This window comes from Drosophila santomea, chromosome 3L (assembly GCF_016746245.2).
Source record: "Drosophila santomea strain STO CAGO 1482 chromosome 3L, Prin_Dsan_1.1, whole genome shotgun sequence".
Classification (NCBI taxonomy): domain Eukaryota; kingdom Metazoa; phylum Arthropoda; class Insecta; order Diptera; family Drosophilidae; genus Drosophila; species Drosophila santomea.
Genome location: NC_053018.2, coordinates 21,805,649 through 21,827,075, shown reverse-complemented (window position 1 = coordinate 21,827,075; position 21,427 = coordinate 21,805,649). Strand labels below are relative to the sequence as shown.

The window sequence follows — 21,427 nt, the reverse complement described above, 5'->3', positions numbered from 1 at the left end:
TTAAAGATAAAGTTCCCCGACTATCTGATACCCGTTACTCAGCTAGTAGAAGTGCAGGTTTGTGGGCGTTAGAGTGGGCGTGGCAAAAAGTTCTTTGGCAAATCGATAGAAATTTGGAAGACTAATACAAAAATGAAAAATATCAAAACATTTTTCAAAAGTGTGGGCGTGGCAGCTTTGGGCGGTTTGTGGGCGTTAGAGTGGGCGTGGCAAAATTTTTTTTGACAAATCGATAGAAATTTACAACACCAATACAAAAATGAAAAAATATCAAACATTTTTCAAAAGTGTGGGCGTGGCAGTTTTGGGCGGTTTGTGGGCGTTAGAGTGGGCGTGGCAAAATTTTTTTTGACAAATCGATAGAAATTTACAACACCAATACAAAAATGAAAAAATATCAAAACATTTTTCAAAAGTGTGGGCGTGGCAGTTTTGGGCGGTTTGTGGGCGTTAGAGTGGGCGTGGCAGCATGATTCGACAAACTTGCGCTGCGTCTATGTCCCTGGAAAAAAGATCCAATTAATATCCAAAAGTGGACAAAAACGAATATGTCTCCTTAAACATTAAGTATAAATGTTACGCCAGCACCCACATGTACACATAATATCTTAAATGCGGAAATAGACAATTTACCTGATTTATTTGTTTTATACCAATATTTGTAGTGTAATCAAGCTGTCTATCTATAAACTCGAAAGCTCTTCAAAGTTTAAACTGTTGACCCAATTGACGGATAGCTCCGCTATTTCCCTCTTTAATTCATTGACTTAGGTCAGTTGGCCCAAAGTCGTAGCTTTTTTGTTAGTAGCGGCAAATTTATATTATTTATGGATTTTGTCTGGGCCCTCTCAAAGTCAAGCCTCGCCTTTGGCCAAAATTGGCTGAGCCAAAAAATAACTTAGAGCCAAAGAAAAAATTTGAATTATTTATGGGTATTGACATAAGCATAATTTAATCGCTACGCTTCGCGTTCTTCGTATAATTTCACGAGTCGCGTATAATACAAAACATAACAACATTATTTAGATTCAATTAATTGCTAATTTGAGGAAATTATCATTCATAGTTATGCATAATGAGCCGGAGCCCATCTGGGGCTTCTCGAGCTACCAGCCCTGAGTGCCAAACGCCGGAGGAGGGGGAGCTCCATAGACGACGGCCGGAGAATGATGAGGTGGTGACCCAAAGTGGAGTTTGTACCTGCCGTAGGAGGGGGCAGCAGCTGCAAACTGGTATCCAATGGGTGGAGGTGCAAATCGGGCTATAAACTGTGGTGGCGGTGGTGCTGCTGCTGCGTAATGAACCGACGGTGGTGGCGCTGCTGCAAATCCGGTGTAGGTGGTGGTGGTAGTGGTCACTGGAGCTCCCAGGGAGTACTTAATAACTGGCTGTGGTGCCGCATAGGAAGCTGCATATTTAAAGATCGCCGGAGGTGGTGGACCATAATGATCTACAGCTCCGTAGGTAAGTCCTTGATGCGCACTAAAGGCTGCCGGCACCGTCACAGTATCGGAAACGGGTACAGCTACTGGAGCAGGTACCGCGACTGGAGAAGGCACCGGATATGGAGAAGGCACCGGAACAGGCACTGGAACCGGAACTCCCACGGGAACGGCCACCGCCGATGGTTCATGATGGAAACTTCCAAGGGCTGGAGCACCGAGACAACTCAAAACACATATCAAAGATATCTACATATAAAAAGAACTATTACTTTTTAGTTAAAAGTCACTTTCAATTCACTTGCTTTTAAATTATTTAACATTTTCTCCCGTTATGCTTTCTTCCGTTTTCGATTTCCGTATAAAGTCACTTCTCCTCGACACTTTCACGCGTAATGAATCGATTTTGGCTGACCACCGCAGGTTTATATGTACCACGATCCGAGTTGCGTCGCTCGCAATATGCTGATTTAGAGGGAGGAGGGGTCTGGAAACTAGGGGAGCCGAAAGGTAAAAACTCCATTAAGGGATCTGCGCACGACGTGCAATCGACAAGCGAATCGTGCAGCAAATGCATGCGACAAGTTTTGCAATGCCCCATCCTCAGGGGAAATTCGGATGGAGTACGAACCGCAGTCGGTGGTCAAACTTCAAATGGGGTAATTAAGAGGGGTACACAGCCACACAAATGACGAATATTTGCAAACAGTTTTAAGAACAGTTTTCAGTCCAGAAATGTCAATGCATACTTATTGTAATATCACTGCGATTAATTAGTGTGAAAAAGCTTTTTCTATGTGGTCAGTCAATTGAAAGACGTTAAAGACTTAGAACTTTAGTTATAAGCTAACACATTGGTATCATATGTCAATAGGAAAGGTTTTTAAATCTTTTTAATGAAAAATCTTCAAACCTATTGGGATCAACATCTTATTCTCTTCCAACTCAGAAGCTATTACTGTCAGCATGTGCACTTCATTTGCCCAAAGCCACGGATAACATTTCTGAATGCACGCGCTCCATTACAGCAACTTTTACTGCCGCCACCAGCTGCAAAAAAAAGACAAAATAAGCCAAAAACCAACCAAGTGGCAAGAGTTGCAAGAAACCCATTGCGATCACGTTCCAGGCACCTTTTTATACCTTATGACTCTGATTGATGGCCGTTGCCAAAATATAAATGCCAAAATATCACACGCCAGTTAAAAGTCGATTTATTACCGCCGCCAACAAAGCCATTTTCGAAGCTCTCAATTAGCCGTGGAAAAGCCCAAAAGTTGGTCGCGTCTTTCGCATCGCCTCCAAGTCGCCCGAAAGTGGGCAAACGTGTGCGAGAAACTGCTTCCATAAAATCTGCTTCAGAATCTGTCGTAAACAGGCGAAATTCCCGCACGGGTGGCCAATTAAATTGGGCTGCCAAATGCGCGACACGCGCTCATCGAAATTGTCAGCACAGGGCGCAGAAAACAGGCGAAACTCGAGGACGGGAAAGCCGGAGAAATTAGCATAACAAAGTGGCTAAATCAGAAATCGATATGTTCACCTTCGCTGAACCGAAAAGAGGGCACAAGAAGAGGGAATTTCCACGCACGTTTTTTCTTTCGCTTTTCAAGTTGAGCACACGCCCAGCACTTGAGCTGATTCTCCCAACTGAAGTGGTTGCTCTGCCAGTTTACACACAAATTTTCCACACATTTTCCGCCGCTTCGCGCCGATGACAACAGGTGCTCTTGAAATGGAGCCGCATTGTAATGTAATGCGTGGTAAATCGCTGCACGTGTTCGGCAACAACGAGTGCGAATTTGGCCCCCTCAAAAATACTTTGTTGCAAGCTATTACAGTTTCAGCTGCTTTGATTCACTCAATTGATTGCGCATACTGTATGCATAGTAGCTGGAAGATATGCTACAAATATTATTCAAATGGTTTTCGTTGAATGTACTCGTATACCTAATCATGGAATTATTTTCGCTCATCAATTGGGAATATGTACACACTTTCCCATGATTGCAATTGTATTTTTGAAATGCAAATGTTGCCACATCATAATGTTTATTAAACTATATATCCCTCCTCATTGCTTATACGCAGTGAGGTCGGTCAATGAACCTGTTGCAAGGACTTCCATGGCAAGAGCTGCATTTAATTATCGGTTGCAAATCCGTTTCACAAATAACAATCAAGTTACCACTGGCGATGGTTGAGTGTGGGTGTGCGGGATTGTTTGCTTGCATCTGGTCAATGTTCTGCTCAGGGTCAGATGAAAACGTGTTCAGTTCCTTTTCCCTTTCCACAGTACGTGCAAGTCATGCGGCCAGGAATAAGTTCCTGGAACAGAGATAGACCTTTGAATTTAATTATCCATGCTCGGAATCGTTTCAATGCAGTTTTAATTGCACTGCCCGAGGGCTTGGACTTTTAGTCTCGGATCCTGGAAAAGGTCTTTACCCTGCCTGAATTCAGTGACTTGTTAATAATTTCGAGCACGAGTAACGCCAATTCCACTTGAATAATTCAATTAGCATACTCTCGGGCTAACCAGATATACTAAATGGGAGGGGGAAACCAAGAATTAAGCTGGTAAGATTTTCACTCAATCTGAAGAGCGGCAGGCAAACAACAGGTGTGTTGCATTTGCGAGGTTGTGGGAATCTCTTGTGAGATCTGCAACTGTGCCAAGAGAGAACCAGCCACAAAATGCATCCACTTAGTGTCAACCGACGAGCTCGAATGAATATTCAATGGACTGGGAGATGTAGGAAGCAGAAGTTTTGGCCCACCTTTTGTCTGCAAATTCGTTCGTTCGAAGGTCGTTTGCCGAATTATCGCTTGACTAGCTAACGGTAATGCTGTCTTTATAAGCTATAAGTCCATAACTACGACATGGGCAATGAACAGGGGGACATAATTTATGCCGAGCTGAGCTGAGACAAATTAAACTTGTAGCTGGGCACAATTGAGTTGTACGGCTGTCAAGGTCGAAGAGCTGCCAACAATGGCTTATTGTTACGCGATATGAATTATATTTAGCAACCCCACCCATCATCTTATGATTTTCACTCCGCGAAATAACATTTATTAGGTAAAATCGTAAATTGATTTCCATTACGCCGCCGGCAAAAAGCACGACACGACTTTTCGATTTTCGCATGACTTATAGTTGGTATTTTCGGTCCAGGATCACCTGGCTGGCTAAAAAGGTAATTAAGTGACTCAATTCACTTCTCAGCAACTCTTGATGTGCTCCCATTTTTCATTTGCGAAACTGAGCGAAAAGCATTTAGCTGCGACAGTTGGCCAGGCATTAATAAAAAGATATTTCAACGCACTTTTCACTGGTCAACCTGTTGACAGGCGCACGCGTTTGTCGCTTGAGTCTTTCGTTTCCCCGCACTGATAATTGCCAGGGGGGGTTGGGGTGGGAGAGTAGTCAGGTGGGCCGGGCAAGGCGTTGCAATAAAACTATTTTTTCAGCATTTTGTTTTTTCCTCCCAAGTTTCAAAACACCCGACGGGAGTCGATATGAATCAAGCAAGTTGCTCAAGTAAAATTAATTTAAAGTGCAATTGAATTCTGAATGGCAATCGTAATGCAGGGGATGGTTGGGGTGAGTTCGCAACTGGGTGCTGGAAAACTGAGCAAGCAGCTTGCTTGAAAATAGTCATGTCTACGATCTATAGCAACACTATCTGGAATCCCTATAAATGCGAACAATACTGAGGAAAAACAAACTTCACGCTTAATTTAGAATTAATTTTACACTTGATAAATATACATTTTCCCCATTATTAATATAATTTTTGTAGTACATTTTATTGTGAAATGTCATAATAAAAGGACAAAATTCAATGTTTCTATAACAAAACGACTTGCAAATAAACTCTGAATTTGAATTTAAAAAATCATATTGAACAATGAATTGCTTTTACCATTTTTTTGAACATTTTAGGCATCGTCACAGTTATTAGGCGATTATATAGAGTTTTGTGTAAGAAGGCACATCGCAATTGGTTAATTCATGGATATTTGAAACCATAATTTCAATCAAACATTTTAAAACTACAACACATATAAGTATACAACTTGTAAATAAAAAAAATAATAAAACTTGCAGTGCTGCAATCATATTCGTTTAAAGAGTCATGTATCGTTTATTTACAGAAAGTGTTTAAGCCACAATGCACGGAGTTGCACCATAATAACAAAATCAACGAAACTTGATCCTTCATCAATCTCTCTCGCTCTCGCCGCCTCCCATTAGTTGTCCTTAGCTATCTAGTTGTCTCTGTCTCCAAGTGGGTGTCTGGGTTTTGAGGATTTTTGTACACAATTTGTATTTTCGCCTCTGACTACGAAATGCAAATTCAACACTTTGACGGCAGCAAAATGCGAATTATCCGCTGAATGTTCTCACTTCAATCGAGGTCGTCAACGGGGCTGGTATCCTTTCTGACATTGAAATCCTTAGTGCAGGTAGGCTCCGTGTCCGTAGCCGGAGTATCCCAGACCGTAGCTACCGTAACCGCCATAGGATCCGTGGTAGGTGGAGGTGGAGTGCAGTGCAGGCACGGCATGGACCAGAGGAGCGGCGTGCACCAGGGGAGCGGCATGGACCACTGGGATGGCCTTGGTGGCCACCTTGTAGGTGTTGGCATAGGAGGTGGCCACCGGGTGGGCCACAATGGGGGCAGCGTAGCTCTTGATGATCGGGGCGTGCGAGATCACGGCCGGGGCGGCATAAGCTGGAGCCAAGGCAGCTCCGTATCCCAGTCCGTATCCATGGCTGTAGGGCGAGATCACTCCGGCATTGGCCACGGCGCACAGGGCAGATACGAGGGCAATCTGTGAAGGGGAATTGCTATGTTAACTCCATATGAGGGGTATCCTTTAATCCTGAACTTACCAGTTTGAACATTTTGCTGGTTTTGTGTTGCTTGGACTTCTTGACCGAAGAGCTGAATGTGTTATGCTTAGACGTCTCGAGTAGCCCTGTTATTTATACTCGCAACATGAGAAATATTCTGACAAATCTTGGCCCAAAGAGCGGCGGAGAGGGAGAGCACACACGCCCCTTTCGACGGCCGAGAGCCGAAGCTTTGTGCATTTGGCGACCAGCAGATCGCGAAAGAGATCAGTCACGCGGCGGCTTTGGCTCCGATTTGAGATTTGAGCCACCGAATCCCCAAGATTTTCATGGAGAACCACCACGGGCACTTACTTCAATTTGTATTTTTTGTCAGCTTTTGTCGGCAAGTTTTGCTCTAACGGAAACTTTTATATTTCCATTCATTTCGGCGTGGAAATGAACAATTGTCTTCTGCGGTTTCCAGTTGAGAAAATTCCACTGATAAGCTTGGTTTTGTCTATGTGTTATTTTGCAATTATTCCCGAGATCTAAATTGGCTATTAAGTTACACTTCCTTTAAAAGAGCACATTCTTTTATTGACAATTATTTTTTACACAGAAAGCTTTACATGTTATGAATACAAATAAGTTACTAGTTATGAATAATTTAAGATAGTTGTTTGCCAACTAAATACATTTCATATTTGATTTATTTTCTTCAGATATTTTGTTTCAAGCCATAATCAGTTTTCCGATAGAAAAGCCTATCTGCCTAAATCCTTTCTAAAACCGACAACACGCACTTTATTATCAATCTGCTGACTGACTGACTGCCTGACAGCTCATTAGAGATATAGAGATCCGTAGGTGTGGAAAATGTTGTTCTCCAGATGCAAATGATCAATCGGAGCTGCCTCTACACGCAGCAAATAAACTCAATTGGTCCATGAAAAATTACTCACTTTAATAACTGACAAACACAGAGTGGAGACTGGTGCAGTTGGTCATTTTGGTGGCTGCTGGACGGCAGCTGGTTCGCCTATATTTTGCATGCATTAATATTTAACTGATTTGTTATCGCACACATGGAGTATGCGTAACTTGTGTGGAAGGAGCAGAGTCATTTGGAAACTTGGGTGGAATAAGCGGAGTCAATTGGAAACAGATGTAAATCATATTTGCCGCATTTCGAACGGCCTGCCAGATTTCCTAATAGCCATGCTTAATTCCTAGACAGCTTTGAAACCATATCACAAGATCAGTCAGAACATGAGGCTCAAACCGAATTGCAAACTGCTTGTTTTAGGCCTTGAACCGCTGTTTTTAATCGAGGAATTGTTAAAAATCGAAATTCTCCCAGCGTGAACAAAGACCCTGTTAAAGTTTATGAATCATAAATCAATAAACAATTACAATGGCGACAATTCTTCGACTCTGCGACCCTGGGCATCGTTGCTGATTGGACCCCAAATGGACAATCTGCATATCAACGGGGCTTAGAGCAAGTCAAAAGAGCAAAGTCTAAAACTAAGCCGAACCCTTCACCAAAGCTAACACCTCGTGATTTCGACCCGTGGCGATATGCAAATGCTAACCAAATTGTCGCATAAATCTCAATTGAAGGCGGCTTGATTGACACCAAACAGGATGCCAAATTGCGTGGTTATCTATCGATCCGCAGCCACAAAACCAAAAAACCAAATATGCCACCCACTTGGTGGTTTTGGTTCATTTTGTTGGTGCTGGTTCCGATTGCAGCTGACCACCAAACTCTGGCGGCCTGTAATTGCATTTTAATGGCCTCCCAATTGCATTCTGTTTGTCTGCTAGCCATTGAGCAACGTCCATCCAATGCATGCATTCGATTTGATTCAGATTCGCATATTCCAAGCGACGCCCAAAATACTTTGATTGCTAACAAATCATTCAAAAGTCGAAATTAAAAGCCGTCAATTTTCCAACTCAACTCGTTTCTCAACTCAATATTTTTTCCTTTCGTAATTTATGCGAATTTTCTGGGTAAATAGTCGGACCTGAAATTTGTGTGCCGCATTCTGGCTAAGGAAATTTCCCAAGTCTGGAGTTTCTGGGGGTCAGGAGTTCGCAAATGGAGCAGAGGTGATTAGTTCGGCTTACAGGCATTTGATGTGACCGCAAAGAGTTATTATTTAATTTGTTATAGTTTTACATAATTGTCGGTTGGGTGGAGGCCAATTTGCATAGCTGACTCCCATCTGCGGATCGCTGGCTGTGACTCGAGTGTGGCCAATTAAGTATTAAGTATACCACATGTTGGACGCCACTCGGTCAAGGCCGTGCTTACCCCAGCCTTTGTCACAATGTCGTGCACATTACAATGTGTACAGCAAAGTCCGACCATTACTTGTTTTATAATGATTAATACCAAGAGGAACAACGACCACAGCCAAGTGCGAAACTGTAACAATGGCTGGCAAAAATTGTATATGTGTATACCTAATTACCCTGGAAACCCCTCAGAAATAAGTTTAAATGCTGGACTAAGCCTTTGTGTATTTGTTTTTAATTATTTTGCAAGTTTAAATAATTACCAAGTCACTGCTGCGAGCTTCAAACTAAAGAGAAACCAACCAATTTCAGAAAGTACTACCAATTATTTTGTATACAAATATCCAAAATCAAAGCATGTATAAAAAATTTTTCAGAATAAATGCAGTTTCTTTACATTCCGAAAATCGTTTCGTAGCAAGACTATTACGAGTTTTTTAGTTTTTAATGGGTTTGAAATATCATTCCGTGATTATTTTTCTAGGGTACCAATCAACGCTTGGTTTTTCCACCTTCAACAAAGCAAATGTCAGGCAGACACCGCTGTGAAAAGCTCTAGAAAAACACACTGAGCAACGTGGATCAGAGTTTTCATTAATGGAATTAAACTGAACTAAGGTGGATTAACCCCATCTTTCCCCTTTTTCCACCCTTCCTCGGCTACTGTTTTATGTCAGAGCTGTTTTACCTTCGACTTCGCCTCGAGGTTGGGCCAACAATTATCATTTGCAAAGTTGGTTTCATTTTGCTTTGAAGTTCTTTTTGTACGGGGACATGGCGCAATGTGGCTCATGGCACGTAAAGCGTTTGTTTTTGTAGCTAATTTTGTTGTTTTGATCAGCCTGCCGCATGCTATAACTATTTTGGTCACAGATCATTTGACAGCTTCACTGAGTGTTCGCTTTCTGGCTGCCAATGCAAATAGACCGAAATCTGCTTCATAATTAAGTAGTTAAATCGGAGTGGTGTCTCCATTTGCACCAGTTGCACCATAACAACTGAAAGAGCAACAACACACCGAACAACTCACGCCCCTTTTGACGCTCGTAAATTAATTTTGTGTGTCGCCAAATTGTATGCAAATCGTTCGACTCCCAGTTGCGGAGATTTATGCGAGCGGCTGTCCGAAATAATTCGTTACTCGGTTAGTGCTTTTTAATTGAATTATGTTCTCGTGTGGGTGCGCACTGCGCATTCCCCTTTTTGCCAAGTTTTTACTCCCATTGTTCTACAAATCCAGTAGGTTCTAATGCATCTAATTTGACTTTCACTTTTCGCTGCCACTTATTGCTGTGCGATCTTAGATTGTTCTAGAGCAATTCGGTGACTTGTGTAGTTACTCACCCTGAACTTGTGCTGAAATCAAATTACTGGGCGAGATCCAATCATGATTGCACACCTGTGAGGGCAGTATCTGTATCTAAGTTAGAGGTGGCAGCTTAATAATCACGAATCTTTCCCAAAAGATTCGTATCGTTTCGGGTTTCCTATCTCCAGTCTTTTATTTGTACAATATTGTTACATAAAGTCAAATTGAATACTCTTTAAGTTAACATTGCAGTTCATAATTGTGAACTCGATATCAATTTTTCATCCCTAGGTCGCGCTCTATGAACTACCAATCTGCTGATCAAGTTCACTCTGCTTTGGTTTTCTCACAAGCATAAAGCAACAATAAACTGAGAACACCATAAACGATAAAAAGTCAATTAGACTTAATGATAGCCACAGCTAAAACATTAAATTCATGTACGTAAATTATATAGAAAAAACGAAATATCCACAAGAAAACAACACCAAATCGAATTCGATTCGAGAACAACAACGCCAGACAAACGAACTCCGCTCAAATCTACTTCAAAAACTCTGTAATGCAGGAAGTTGTTGGCGCTCTAGTGTTTGGTAAGCTGCAACCGGCAAAAAGTTGCTTGTGCGTCTAGTTTTGTATAATTCAGTCATTAAAATTAATAAGACAATGCAGATCACACGCCCCACAAAAACACGCTGACAGAAAATCCCCAAGGCGGCGCAAGAACTGGCCTAGCCAGCCATTTCCCAAACGTTTTGGCCTGGAGGCGGATGTGGCCATTACAAATCTAATTACATGGCGTATGATCGATTTTCAATGCTGTTTTTAGCCAAATCTAATTACATGGCGTATGATCGATTTTCAATGCTGTTTTTAGCCAGGCCAAGCTGAGTCGCACCGATAACGAGCAGATAAGGCCAGCTCAGAGTGTTGCTACTTTGCACCAATGCACCAATAATTACAACAAATATCTCAGACTGGGCAATGCTTACTACAGCTAATTAAGTTGCATGTTTCATGCTGACAACCCAAAAGATACAGATACAAATGCAGTTGAGTTCGAGTTAAATTCGGGCCAGTCCCAGTGGACACAGTCAACTTCTATTAGCCAGACTATTAAAAACTCTTGTTCATTTGTCAAAACTCCAATTACTTGGAGATATTTTATGGAATTGTTTTGGAAATGTGGATTACCCGAAGCTAAAGTTCTTCTCATCCTAATGGGATTAGGCCACAAGACTTTACCAACTAGGTACGAATTAAAGGCATTAAATAAATTGATTAAAGTATTTGTTGGTACTTTGGCCTGTTCTAATTGGATGTAAGAAATTCCGTTCCTATTGCTTTTGGCATAGTCACATATATGGTTAATTGATTGCCTCAGTGCAATCATGGGTTAAACAAAAGACAAAGCTTCTTTAAGTTACGAAAATCTTAAAACTAAGCTCCACTTTAAGATGGCAGCTCAAAAGTATACAACTATATTTCAAAAAGATACTACATATTTCTGACGTATGACAATAGAATTGGTCTCAAAGCTGTAGCCACTATGTAGCTATTTTAACATATTTAGATGTTTCTTGCTTTTTATTTCTGCAGCTAGAAATATTACACCCGGCTGTAAGTGCCAGTCAAAGATTTAAGCCAACTAGTGCTAAACGAACCAGTGATTTACACTACAAGCTGGCTGGACCACAATGTTTGCGGGCACAGAGACCAAAGTGAACCGAATCCAGTAACAATGGCATTCTGCAGTAGCAGTAGCTGTGACAACAATAAGAGCAAGTTGGACAATGATTATATCGTTTCGGGGCCTGTCCGCGTCTTGTTATGTATCTCGCTTCTGAAAAAGCCCATTGTGGGTTTCTTTTTTTATATTTCAGCCTCGGTTTTTCTTCTTAATTAAATTAGAGTCAAGGTCACCGCAAATGGGCTGGGAATCTTGGCGTGTATGGTTAATTATAAGCAAAGTTAGCGAAAGTATAGGCCATATTCAAGCGACATATGGTGTTTGGCGTACGATTTGCGTTGGTGGCACCCAAAAATAGTCGGGAAAATTCAGTCAAGGAAAAAAACTGTTTGGCTGTTGGTTATGCTAATGGCGTATGGCTGGAACGCTGTCCCACATCTGCGTGGCAGTCAAGTAGAAGAAATAACCAGGAGTTGGGAGTGAATTTAATGGGTGTGGGTGCTGCAACAGGTATCACTGGTGGGTGGCTTGTTTTTTTGCCTATTTCGGCTTTCAGCTACAGTTTTAGCCTCGCCTCGGCCAAAGCCGCTCGCTCAGTTACGCCCAAATGGGTCACTAATGAGCCATCTGGGTCTGGGAATTGGCTTGAGGAAAAACGCAAAAAACACAACCATGGCAAAAACAAAAAAAAACCCGACACACAAAATTTAGATGATGGCTCGATTGTTTGTGCCAATTCTAACGTAAAGAAGCCAATTCCCTTGGTCGGGGTTGTATAAAACCCGAGTGACTTCTTCAACTGCCAAACATTGTTGCAGAGTTTCCCCAGCGAAGATGTTCAAAGTTGTGAGTTTCCTTTAAATCACATATCATTAGGTAGTGACTACAGCATCATCTATTCTTCCCAGGTGTTCCTTTTGTGCGGAGTGTTCGCTGTCCTGATCCAGGCTCGCCCCAGCTACTTGCCCAGCTATGAGCACGTGGAATACGCACCCAGTGTGCTGGGATACGAGAGTTACGCCCTTCCAGCCGCCGTGTCTCACCAGAGTTCCACGGTGGTGCACGAGAAACGTCCCTACTGGCGCCCCGTTGTGGATCACACGCCCATCCTGAAGGCAGCCTATGCTCCAACTACTTCGATCTCGTATGCTCCACTTGGATACGCTGGCAGCAGTGCGGGATGGTACGAGCCGGGAATTTGGGGAGGAGCCAGTTACCCCAGCATTTACCTGAAGTAGAACAACGAAATAGGAAACGTCTTTCCTCAGAAAATCTCATTTTTGGATATGCGTAACATATTACCTCGTCTGTTTTGCAATTTTTAATTATACCAAATATGCGGCAAATAAACGTTCCACACAAGGTAATCTATTTCACACATTGCTTTAGTTCGTTCTAGTATTGCTTATACTAATTATAGTGAAATGAATTTGGAATATATATAGCCATGTAGAAAAACTCTAGTTCTTGTCGCAAGGTAAGTATGCATAATGAATGTGGGAGTAATTACTTCAGTCTGTATCTTTGAAATTTTAATAACGCTATGGGACTAGATCACTAGTAAATTTCATTATATATATTTTATACCTTAATTCTAAAATCATTATTAAAACACGTATTCATTTACTGGGATAATGATAAAATCTTTATGCAATACAGCTTTGGTAAATGCAATAGGTTTTTTAGTTCTGCATAGATAATATTTTTAAAGAAGTATTGTGTTTCAAATGAACTCAATTCAGTTTTTAAAACATTCAGATATGTAGTATATCTTTGTTTAATGCGGCACTTTTAAGATCGATTCTTTGTAAATATTTGAATTGTTTTTAAGATCCCCATATTTGTGATAAACACACAGTAACTGTTTGGTATTCACATTTAATTTATTCTTTTTTGGATTTCGGTTTTTTCCAACTAATAAGGCACAGTTCAAACTCTTTCGATCCTCGCCACATTACCAGGCGCCAGCGGCGTAGGTCAGGGGGGCGTGGTGCAGCAGGGGGGCGGGTGCGGCGTAGGAGAGGGGCGCGGAGTAGGCCACGGGTGCGGAATAGGTCAGAGGAGCGGCGTACGAGGAGTAGGCCACCGGGGCCGAGTAGGCCAGAGGAGCGGAGTAGGCGACGGGAGCCACGGTCTTCACAATGGGAGCGGCGGCCAACACGGGAGCGGAGTGGACAGCGGTGGTCTTGACCACGGGGGCGACCACATCCTCCACAACGGGGGTGCTGTGCACCTGGGTCAGGCTCTGGTGGGACACGGCGGTGGGCACGCTCTTCACCACGGATCCTACTTTGGCCAGAACGGGCTCCTGGACGACGGTGGTGGTGGCGGGAGCGCCGTAGACCAGAGGGGATCCAGCCAGGTGACTGGGTTTGGCAGCGGCCACGGCCAAAAGAGCAGCGAGAACGAACTGAAAAAGGTCATAAGAGTTGGTAATCCAAAGCAGTCCTATATAGGGATCCATTCGGTCCTTACCAGTTTGAACATTTTGGTGTGGAGTTGGCTTCTTCGACTGGTGTCGCTGGATAGGGAGACAGACTTCGAATGTGTTGAGCTGAGGGACTGTCAACGTCTTTTATACATGAACTTCACATTTTACACACACACGCACTTCGCCGGCTTTTGTCCATTGAGGCGGATACAATAAGCCATAAGTCGAACGTGCCTGAACGGATTCTGGCCGCTTGTCCCGGGTCTTGGCCATAAACCAGATTATTATTCGTGGCCAATTTCTGTTCGGCTCACCTTCTCCTCCGAGCTCCCCTTTCCCACTCGTTACTTCACTTAGTTTCGGCCTCGCACTTGTTTGCCATACCCACTCTTGATTTCATTTCACAACTCGGAGCTCATTAGTCTCACGTACTTACCTGAAGATCGATTTCTGGTGAGGAGGGAAAACCAAGGGTCGAGATTACTTCTAATTGCGAATCGGAATCGCTTCCGACCCAATTTTCAAGGCCGATTGTATTATGACATAAAGACACTTTCGCTTGACTTAGTGGCTTTTACTTAAATTCCATGAATAAACTATGGTTTTTTGCTAGGAAAAGTGTTCATTCAAAGAGACTTGACTAAAAAAATAGATTCTGGCTATATGGACCATTTCCTTATAATGCAAATCTTGCAATTGCAATCTGCACTCGGGCAATTTGGATGTCTTCCTGACTTTTTATACCCGTTACTCGTAGAGTAAAAGCGTTTCCGAACATATAAAGTATAAATATTCTTGATCAGGATCAATAGCAGAGACGATCTTGCCATGTCCGTCTGTCCTTATGAACGCTGAGATCTCAGGAACTACAAAAGCTAGAAAGTTGAGATTAAGCATACAGACTCCAGAGACATAGAAGCAGCGAAAGTGGCAGATTAATGTTGCCACGCCCACTCAAACGCCCACAAACCGCCCAAAACAGCCAAGCCCACACTTTTGAACACTGTTTTTCCTGATTTTTGACTACGTTGGGTGCAGTTTATAAAAGAACACATACTTTTGTTGACCACCTTTAAACAAAATCTGGCCCTTAAAGTGTAGTTTTTCTCCAAGAAAACGCTGTCTGTGTTTATTTTTCTATTCCGTAAAATTGTGAGTGCACCTGTTCATCCAGAACACTCGTCCCGAGAAATGAACAGAATTTGGTATATAAATGCGTAGAACTTTGATAATGCACCAGTTATAGCATTTGAGCCACCTTTGCAAACACCACAAATGGATTTCCTATTGAAAGCGGTAAGAGAACATCGAAAATATTTCTAAAAATCCAATGAAAATGGATTTCTGTCTAGATATTGGTTTTCCTCTTTTTTTTGTACCTCCACTGCACCAATGGACATGTGTATGGCCGCCACGAAAGAGTCAGAAGGGACTTAAACATGACAGAGGAGGAACAGGGATTTCGTGGAGTACTATCTATGATTTTGAAGCCGCTTGCTTCTTTTGCTGATAAGGTAAAGGATAGTCCCCTGGTTTTACACTACCGCAAACACTTTAATTGATATATTGTTCTCCCTTTAAAACAAGTGATTCAAAATGTGTTTTAACCTATTTTATTAAATAGTTTAAACCATAGAGGTGCATACATGTTATTCGGGTACAGTGACTTTCAGAAATGTCCTCGATATTGGCTAATGATTCGTCGAGTTCACTGCCCGGCAATGTCAGCAATTTCCAAACAGCGGGATACCCATGCTGTCACCCAAGTAATTTTCACACACATTTGTGGGTGTCCCGGCACATGGATGTCCAATATTTACCCATGACACAGGTGCAGCAGGAAGTAAGTAGATACGTGACACAGGGCATTGAACCAGGACACTTTTAGTACACCAAGCGAGTTAAGACCAAGTCCCCACGCGCCGCAAAATGTGAAAAAAGTCTAAATTTACGTCAAAGTGTCATCATTTCGCCTTACATTTTAAGTTCCAGGGCAAAGTAACTGAGCAACGACATTTCTTAAATATTTTTTCAGAACGTTGACTTCTATTAATAGAAAAATCCTTTAGATAGATTTGGTGATTATAATAGTAACTTGTTACTGTCATCTGTTTGGACTCTTTAGGAACTTCAGATCAAGATTAATGACGTGGAGGGAGAAGAAAACAACTTACACGATTTCAAAGCAAAACATTTATTTATTTAAATTCGTATCACAAACCGTCCAGCGATGCACACGCATCCTGGTCACCTGTCAGCAGTTGGAGCAGTAGGATTGGGAGTGGGCCGGGCCATGGATTTACCACACACCAGTGGCGGTGTAGGTCAGCGGCGAGGAGGCGGCCACTTGGGCGTAGGATGTGGCCAGAACGGGAGCGGCGGCGGCGTAGGAAGTGTGGACAACGGGAGCAGGAGCAGCGTAGCTGGTGTGGACAACGGGAGCAGCGGCATAGGAGGTGTGAACCACTGGGGCGGCAGCAGCATAGCTGACCACCGGAGTGGACTTTACCACCGGAGCAACGACGTCCTCAACAACATGCGCGTGGCTGTGCACCACCGACTGGCTCTGGTGGCTCACGGCGGTGGGCACGCTCTTGACCACGGCTCCCACCTTGGCCAGAACGGGCTCCTGGACGATGGTCGTTGCTGCTGGGGCGGCGTAGACCAGCGGGGAGGACTCCAACAGGTGACCGGGACGGGCAGCGGCTACGGCGAGCAGAGCAGACAATACCACCAACTTGAACATTTTGGAAATGGGCTAGGTCTGTATTGACTGATTACGATTAGGAGTGATCGGTTTGAGTTTCTTGCGAGAACTGTTGCCGTTTGTCGGGCTGCATCTATCTTTTTATACAGCAGCCACTTGGCTTTGACCTTCTGGCTCACAAAAGTGCGTCACAATTCGGCCCCAAAATTCAATCATACCCGTATCAGATTCTGGCCGACGATCAATAAGCAATTAGCGTCGGCGGACGGCTCAGCAGAGACAAGCGAACTACTTGTTTGGGTACTCGGAAATGTAGTACACGGAGAAATATTATTAGTATTTGGAATAGGGCCTGCATTTATTGAACCTTATGGTAAATAGTAAATAATATTAAAAATATTTTATTTAATTGCTTCTTTAATGTCTTTATTTACTCAAGAGTTTAAATATTTTAAATTAAATACAAGCGCCTCAAAAGAGTGGGTCCTATATGTCTTCTGTGTAACATTGATCCGAATCACTGCCATTAGCCCCTCGACTGCCATTAGAGAATGGGATTCCTCGGCGACTGCATTACTTGCACTTTGTGGCGTGAGTCAGGGTCAACTTGCAGTGCGTGAGCTTCGGGTTGTGTGCGCATGGGTCTGGGATTTTGGGTCTCAAAGTGACCAATTGCAAGTCTCATGTTTTATTGTGCCGGCGAGGGCAGATTTATACAACTCACTTGGGTTTGACTGCCCTCTGCTCTGCTCGTAAATGTTTTAATTAAACCACTCTTTTTCGCTTTGCAGCCGCATCGCGGCTACGATGAACATAACTTTTAACCATATATAAGGCGGCAATTGCGGTTGTCAAATTATCAGTCAACTTGTTCGCTTCAGCAGCACAACACAGACCAAGAACCAAAAATCCTTAAACATGTTCAAATTGGTAAGTTTAATAATACATAAATATCACATCATCCTCTAAAACTTTTCTTTTATAATTGTACAGGTGGTGTTGTCTGCTCTCCTCGCCGTAGCTGTCGCTCGTCCCGGTCATCTTTATGAGTCTCCTCTGGTTTATGCCGCTCCAGCTGCCACAACCATTGTCCAGGAGCACTCTCTGGCTAAAGTGGGTTCTGTCGTAAGCAGCATTCCCACATCGGTGTCCCACCAGAGCCAGTCGGTGGTCCACAGCCATTCGCATGTTGTGGAGGACATCGTGGCCCCGGTGGTGAAGTCCACTCCGGTGGTGAGCTATGCTGCAGCTGCTCCAGTGGTGCACACCGCCTATGCTGCTGCTCCCGTTGTTCACACCAGCTATGCTGCCCCGGTGGTGCACACCTCCTATGCCGCCGCATCTCCAGTTGTCTACAACTCCAGCTGGTAATCGGAAAACTTCACCTTTGGGGGCTCATTGCAGCGATCTGGACGGTTAGAAAATAGCGATTCCTACTGTACATAATTGAGTTTAATTGCGAGTAAATGTGATTGTTAAAAAATGGATATTTGTTTTGCTTGGAAAAGGGTATCTAGCACTTCCTTCGATAATCTTTATTTTAGTATTAGCAAAAATTAAGGGCTTAACTCGACTATCTGGGTTTAAAGAGTTAATAATATTTTAGCCGGAAATAATAGTTTATATAAAAATGCTTGAATTAGTTGACATTTTGGTACTTGCTACTCGTAGAAGAAAAAGGTATACTAATTTCGTTTAAACAGGTAGTAGAAAGCGTTTTCAACCTATAAAGAATACACATTTTGTAACCAGGATCAATAACGGTGTATAAAAAGTTTGCAATTTCTCGTTCCTACTTTCACTAGCTGAATAACGTGTATCTAATGGTCAAGGAAATCGACTACGACATTCCCTCTTGTTTATACTTAATTTACAATAAGCTTCAGTAAGTAAAGATACAGAATACTCGTCCAAAATCCAAAAGTAGTTTCTTTTGTCAAGCTTACTAGTTTAATGTACTACTCTCAAACTAGTGGGCAAATCTAACAAAATGTAGTATATCTGTATTGCTCAATATTTTAAGAAATATTATTTTAAGCAAATATTTTGGAATTTTTAAAATTGAAGTAAACAAACGGAATTTCATTTAATAGTTAACTTTAACTTGTTTTAAGCGTTTAAGCTGATGTAAAATTAAAAAGTTATATGAATGTTAACTAGATAAATTTAAATAGAAAAGCTACATACAATTCGAGCTAAAAGTTTTTATTTAGTTGAGTTGAATTGTCTGGGTCATCTGGGTCATCAAACATCCAGTAGCTGGTAGCTTAGAGAATTTTTCCGTCAAGAAACACAACAGGAATACTTTGAGCATGAAACATGGATTTATTTACATCAGTCGAAATGTGAAAGAAGAAGAACAAAACAGCAGGGTAGAGAGTTTAAACATGGAATCTGGGTGAGGTTAAGTCAAAGTTGCTAGCCCACGCAATGCCATCCAGGACCACCCCCAAATTTACCAGGAGGGAGCCCAACCATGGCCAGCCCAACCATGTCCGGCCCACGGGGACGAGAGCAGGGTCGTGTGGAGGGCAGGAGCCGCATAGGTCTTGATGATGGGAGCGGCATAGGTCTTCACCACAGGAGCCACAATCGGCTGGATGATGTGGGCCGAGCTGTGCACCTGGCTGATGCTCTGGTGGGAGACGGCACTGGGAACAGTCTTGATGATGGCGCCCACCTTGGCCAGAGCCGGTTCGTGGATGATGGCAGGGGCGGCATAGCTGTGAAGCAGCGGACCAGCCTCCAGGTAACCCGGACGCGCAGCCACGACGGCGAGCAGAGCGAAGAACACCACCTTTTTGGGGGAGATTATTGCCTTAGGTCCAGAATTATTTGATTTAGCCATAAGGGTGACTCACCAACTTGTACATTTTGCTAATCCTTGCGATCCTGGTGCGCTAGCTATTGGCTGAACTACTGAACTGTTGGTCTGTGTTGACGCCTCGTCGATTTGTGTGGTTAGCTCCAAGTCTGCAGCAGCTTTTATAGTGCCCAAAAACCCGAGCAGAGCCCATGTGCAACCGAATCTTAAAATGCAGAAAATACAATAATAATAACTTTCATGCTCTTTTTTGCCATTTGCTATTTTCCTTCTTCAAGCATCGTTAAGAAAAGCTGAAAAATAACGCCAACGGGGAGTTTGCCGAGTTTGCATGTGCAGCAGCTGATTCACTCTGTCTTCGGCCAGCTTTTTGGCCAGAAAACCCCGGTCCACCCCCCTGGCAACTCCGCAAATGGCCAACTGACCGAGTGTGGTGGCCACTGCCCACCTAAGACATCGTACCCCATTAGGTTGCAAAAAACAGAAACCAGTCAAAATGTAATGTCTGTCCGACTGGGTTGAGCTCACAGACGTTAGGTTTCTGGCCCACTCGGGCAGTTGGCCAGCAGCCGCCACTTGCAGCACTTCAGGCCGAGACGGGTGTCGCTGAAAATGTGCTTCGCACTTGTCATTTTCCTCCTCGAAGTTGACCGTGAAAATTTCCCCTGGCGGCAACACGCACAGCAGCCTCCGACAAAACCCGCCCAAAGTAGCCCAAGTTCAATGGAAACGCACTTGCGTGTATCTGTCATGGCCAAAACATAACTGGCTCTGGTGTCCGGGGGCAGGGGGATTTGCCTCTTCGGCTGTTGCGTCTGCGGGAGAAGGCCAACATAGGCGGAGGAGGAGGTAATGGAGGTAGTAATGTAGGAGCTAATGGTTATGGTATCGTCACCGGCTTGAGAAAGGAATGTGCGCAAACTCGCTGGCCAATTTGGTTGCCCATCACGTCGGCCAACGAACGCGAACGCCAAACGAAATAAACATTAATTTCTTCATATGTAAGCAAGCCTTACAGTGGGCTTTTATGCTTACTTAATTTCGCTTTCAGTGTGGAGGTGAGTAGGGTAATACCATCACCAGAATTTTGGCAAGTTAGATCTAGAGAACTAGTTCTTAACTTTTCGAAGTGAGTAACTACGTACAAGAAAGCATACATTTTAATTTCAATCTGCAATTTAAGTATGCATATGTATAATTTCTCATATGTACTTCTTTGATAAGTAAAGTGTTAACTATATTGAAAATATAAAATTAATTTTATTACATTTTTCGTTATTCTGCAGTTGTACACTATTTTTTGAATCCTATCTGTCAGTTTACATTTAGCATATACCTATAAGCCGAATTGATCTCCGAATATATCTCGCCTTACTGTATGTGCTATTTCTCTGGGCAACACCAGCACTCCCTTCCTTTCTCCACCCCTTTTTTTTCCGTTTGTATTTTCTGGTTATGCTAATCTCGGCCTGCAATTGTCTGGCATAACAATGGCCAGCTAGACGGGCCAGCGATAAAGCACCAGAAGGCGCAGACCCAAAGCCCGCCACAGTCGCAGCCACATCCCACATAGAACCGCACTCGGGACTGGTCTGGAGTTCCGCTTTGTGTAATAAGCAAACATCGATTGCGATTGCGATTGCGATTGCGCAGGCGCGCAAATCACTCATACGCCACGGAGAGTGGTGGGTTAAAAGATCGTTAAAAAGGGGTTAGCATGATGATTTGCCTGACCAACCAAAACTCGTAGTGCTTTGATCTAGGACTTTGGCGACACCTTACCTTACATGCTTTTTTCAATGACCCCTTCTTAATCCCCGCATTTGCCACTGCCCACAAGTAACAAACACAACTGTACCTTCTATGTTGTT

At 43.1% G+C, this 21,427-nt stretch overlaps 8 protein-coding genes across 8 annotated transcripts; 3 read left to right on the top strand and 5 right to left on the bottom strand.

Moving 5' to 3' along the window:
• Nucleotides 1-1,106: 1,106 nt before the first annotated feature.
• LOC120447817 (leucine-rich repeat extensin-like protein 3) lies at nucleotides 1,107-2,681 on the bottom strand. The gene is made up of 2 exons (XM_039629394.1): nucleotides 2,664-2,681; nucleotides 1,107-1,691 (listed from the first exon to the last, which is right to left on the bottom strand). Exons 1-2 carry the CDS (start codon nucleotides 2,679-2,681, stop codon nucleotides 1,107-1,109), a joined length of 603 nt encoding a protein of 200 aa, XP_039485328.1.
• A 2,888-nt stretch (nucleotides 2,682-5,569) lies between these two features.
• Nucleotides 5,570-6,480, bottom strand: LOC120447861 (cuticle protein 65). The gene is made up of 2 exons (XM_039629469.1): nucleotides 6,346-6,480; nucleotides 5,570-6,284 (listed from the first exon to the last, which is right to left on the bottom strand). Exons 1-2 carry the CDS (start codon nucleotides 6,355-6,357, stop codon nucleotides 5,907-5,909), a joined length of 390 nt encoding a protein of 129 aa, XP_039485403.1. The 5' UTR covers nucleotides 6,358-6,480; the 3' UTR covers nucleotides 5,570-5,906.
• A 5,829-nt stretch (nucleotides 6,481-12,309) lies between these two features.
• Nucleotides 12,310-12,832, top strand: LOC120447867. The gene is made up of 2 exons (XM_039629474.1): nucleotides 12,310-12,440; nucleotides 12,503-12,832. The coding sequence occupies exons 1-2, from the start codon at nucleotides 12,429-12,431 to the stop codon at nucleotides 12,830-12,832; spliced, it is 342 nt and encodes a 113-aa protein (XP_039485408.1). The 5' UTR covers nucleotides 12,310-12,428.
• A 713-nt stretch (nucleotides 12,833-13,545) lies between these two features.
• On the bottom strand, nucleotides 13,546-14,159 carry LOC120447858 (cuticle protein 12.5). The gene is made up of 2 exons (XM_039629465.1): nucleotides 14,070-14,159; nucleotides 13,546-14,004 (listed from the first exon to the last, which is right to left on the bottom strand). The coding sequence occupies exons 1-2, from the start codon at nucleotides 14,079-14,081 to the stop codon at nucleotides 13,549-13,551; spliced, it is 468 nt and encodes a 155-aa protein (XP_039485399.1). The 5' UTR covers nucleotides 14,082-14,159; the 3' UTR covers nucleotides 13,546-13,548.
• A 1,111-nt stretch (nucleotides 14,160-15,270) lies between these two features.
• LOC120447873 lies at nucleotides 15,271-15,660 on the top strand. The gene is made up of 2 exons (XM_039629481.1): nucleotides 15,271-15,321; nucleotides 15,378-15,660. Exons 1-2 carry the CDS (start codon nucleotides 15,301-15,303, stop codon nucleotides 15,585-15,587), a joined length of 231 nt encoding a protein of 76 aa, XP_039485415.1. The 5' UTR covers nucleotides 15,271-15,300; the 3' UTR covers nucleotides 15,588-15,660.
• On the bottom strand, nucleotides 15,656-16,777 carry LOC120447859 (pupal cuticle protein G1A). The gene has a single exon (XM_039629466.2). The coding sequence runs from the start codon at nucleotides 16,769-16,771 to the stop codon at nucleotides 16,325-16,327; it is 447 nt and encodes a 148-aa protein (XP_039485400.1). The 5' UTR covers nucleotides 16,772-16,777; the 3' UTR covers nucleotides 15,656-16,324.
• A 276-nt stretch (nucleotides 16,778-17,053) lies between these two features.
• On the top strand, nucleotides 17,054-18,157 carry LOC120447862 (pupal cuticle protein C1B). The gene is made up of 3 exons (XM_039629470.1): nucleotides 17,054-17,105; nucleotides 17,172-17,662; nucleotides 17,726-18,157. The coding sequence occupies exons 2-3, from the start codon at nucleotides 17,651-17,653 to the stop codon at nucleotides 18,101-18,103; spliced, it is 390 nt and encodes a 129-aa protein (XP_039485404.1). The 5' UTR covers nucleotides 17,054-17,105; nucleotides 17,172-17,650; the 3' UTR covers nucleotides 18,104-18,157.
• An 877-nt stretch (nucleotides 18,158-19,034) lies between these two features.
• LOC120447864 (neuropeptide-like 3) lies at nucleotides 19,035-19,699 on the bottom strand. The gene is made up of 2 exons (XM_039629472.1): nucleotides 19,594-19,699; nucleotides 19,035-19,529 (listed from the first exon to the last, which is right to left on the bottom strand). The coding sequence occupies exons 1-2, from the start codon at nucleotides 19,603-19,605 to the stop codon at nucleotides 19,188-19,190; spliced, it is 354 nt and encodes a 117-aa protein (XP_039485406.1). The 5' UTR covers nucleotides 19,606-19,699; the 3' UTR covers nucleotides 19,035-19,187.
• Nucleotides 19,700-21,427: the final 1,728 nt, after the last annotated feature.

What these genes read in the sequence shown, in the direction of transcription:
- LOC120447873 (XM_039629481.1), top strand. Translation starts at nt 15,301, where the DNA reads ATGGATTTCCTATTGAAAGCG. An exon ending in TGGATTTCCTATTGAAAGCG is followed by an intron (nt 15,322 to 15,377) that starts GTAAGAGAACAT and finishes ATTTCTGTCTAG; the next exon opens with ATATTGGTTTTCCTCTTTTT.
- LOC120447859 (XM_039629466.2), bottom strand. Translation starts at nt 16,771, where the DNA reads ATGTTCAAGTTGGTGGTATTGTCTGCTCTGCTCGCCGTAGCCGCTGCC.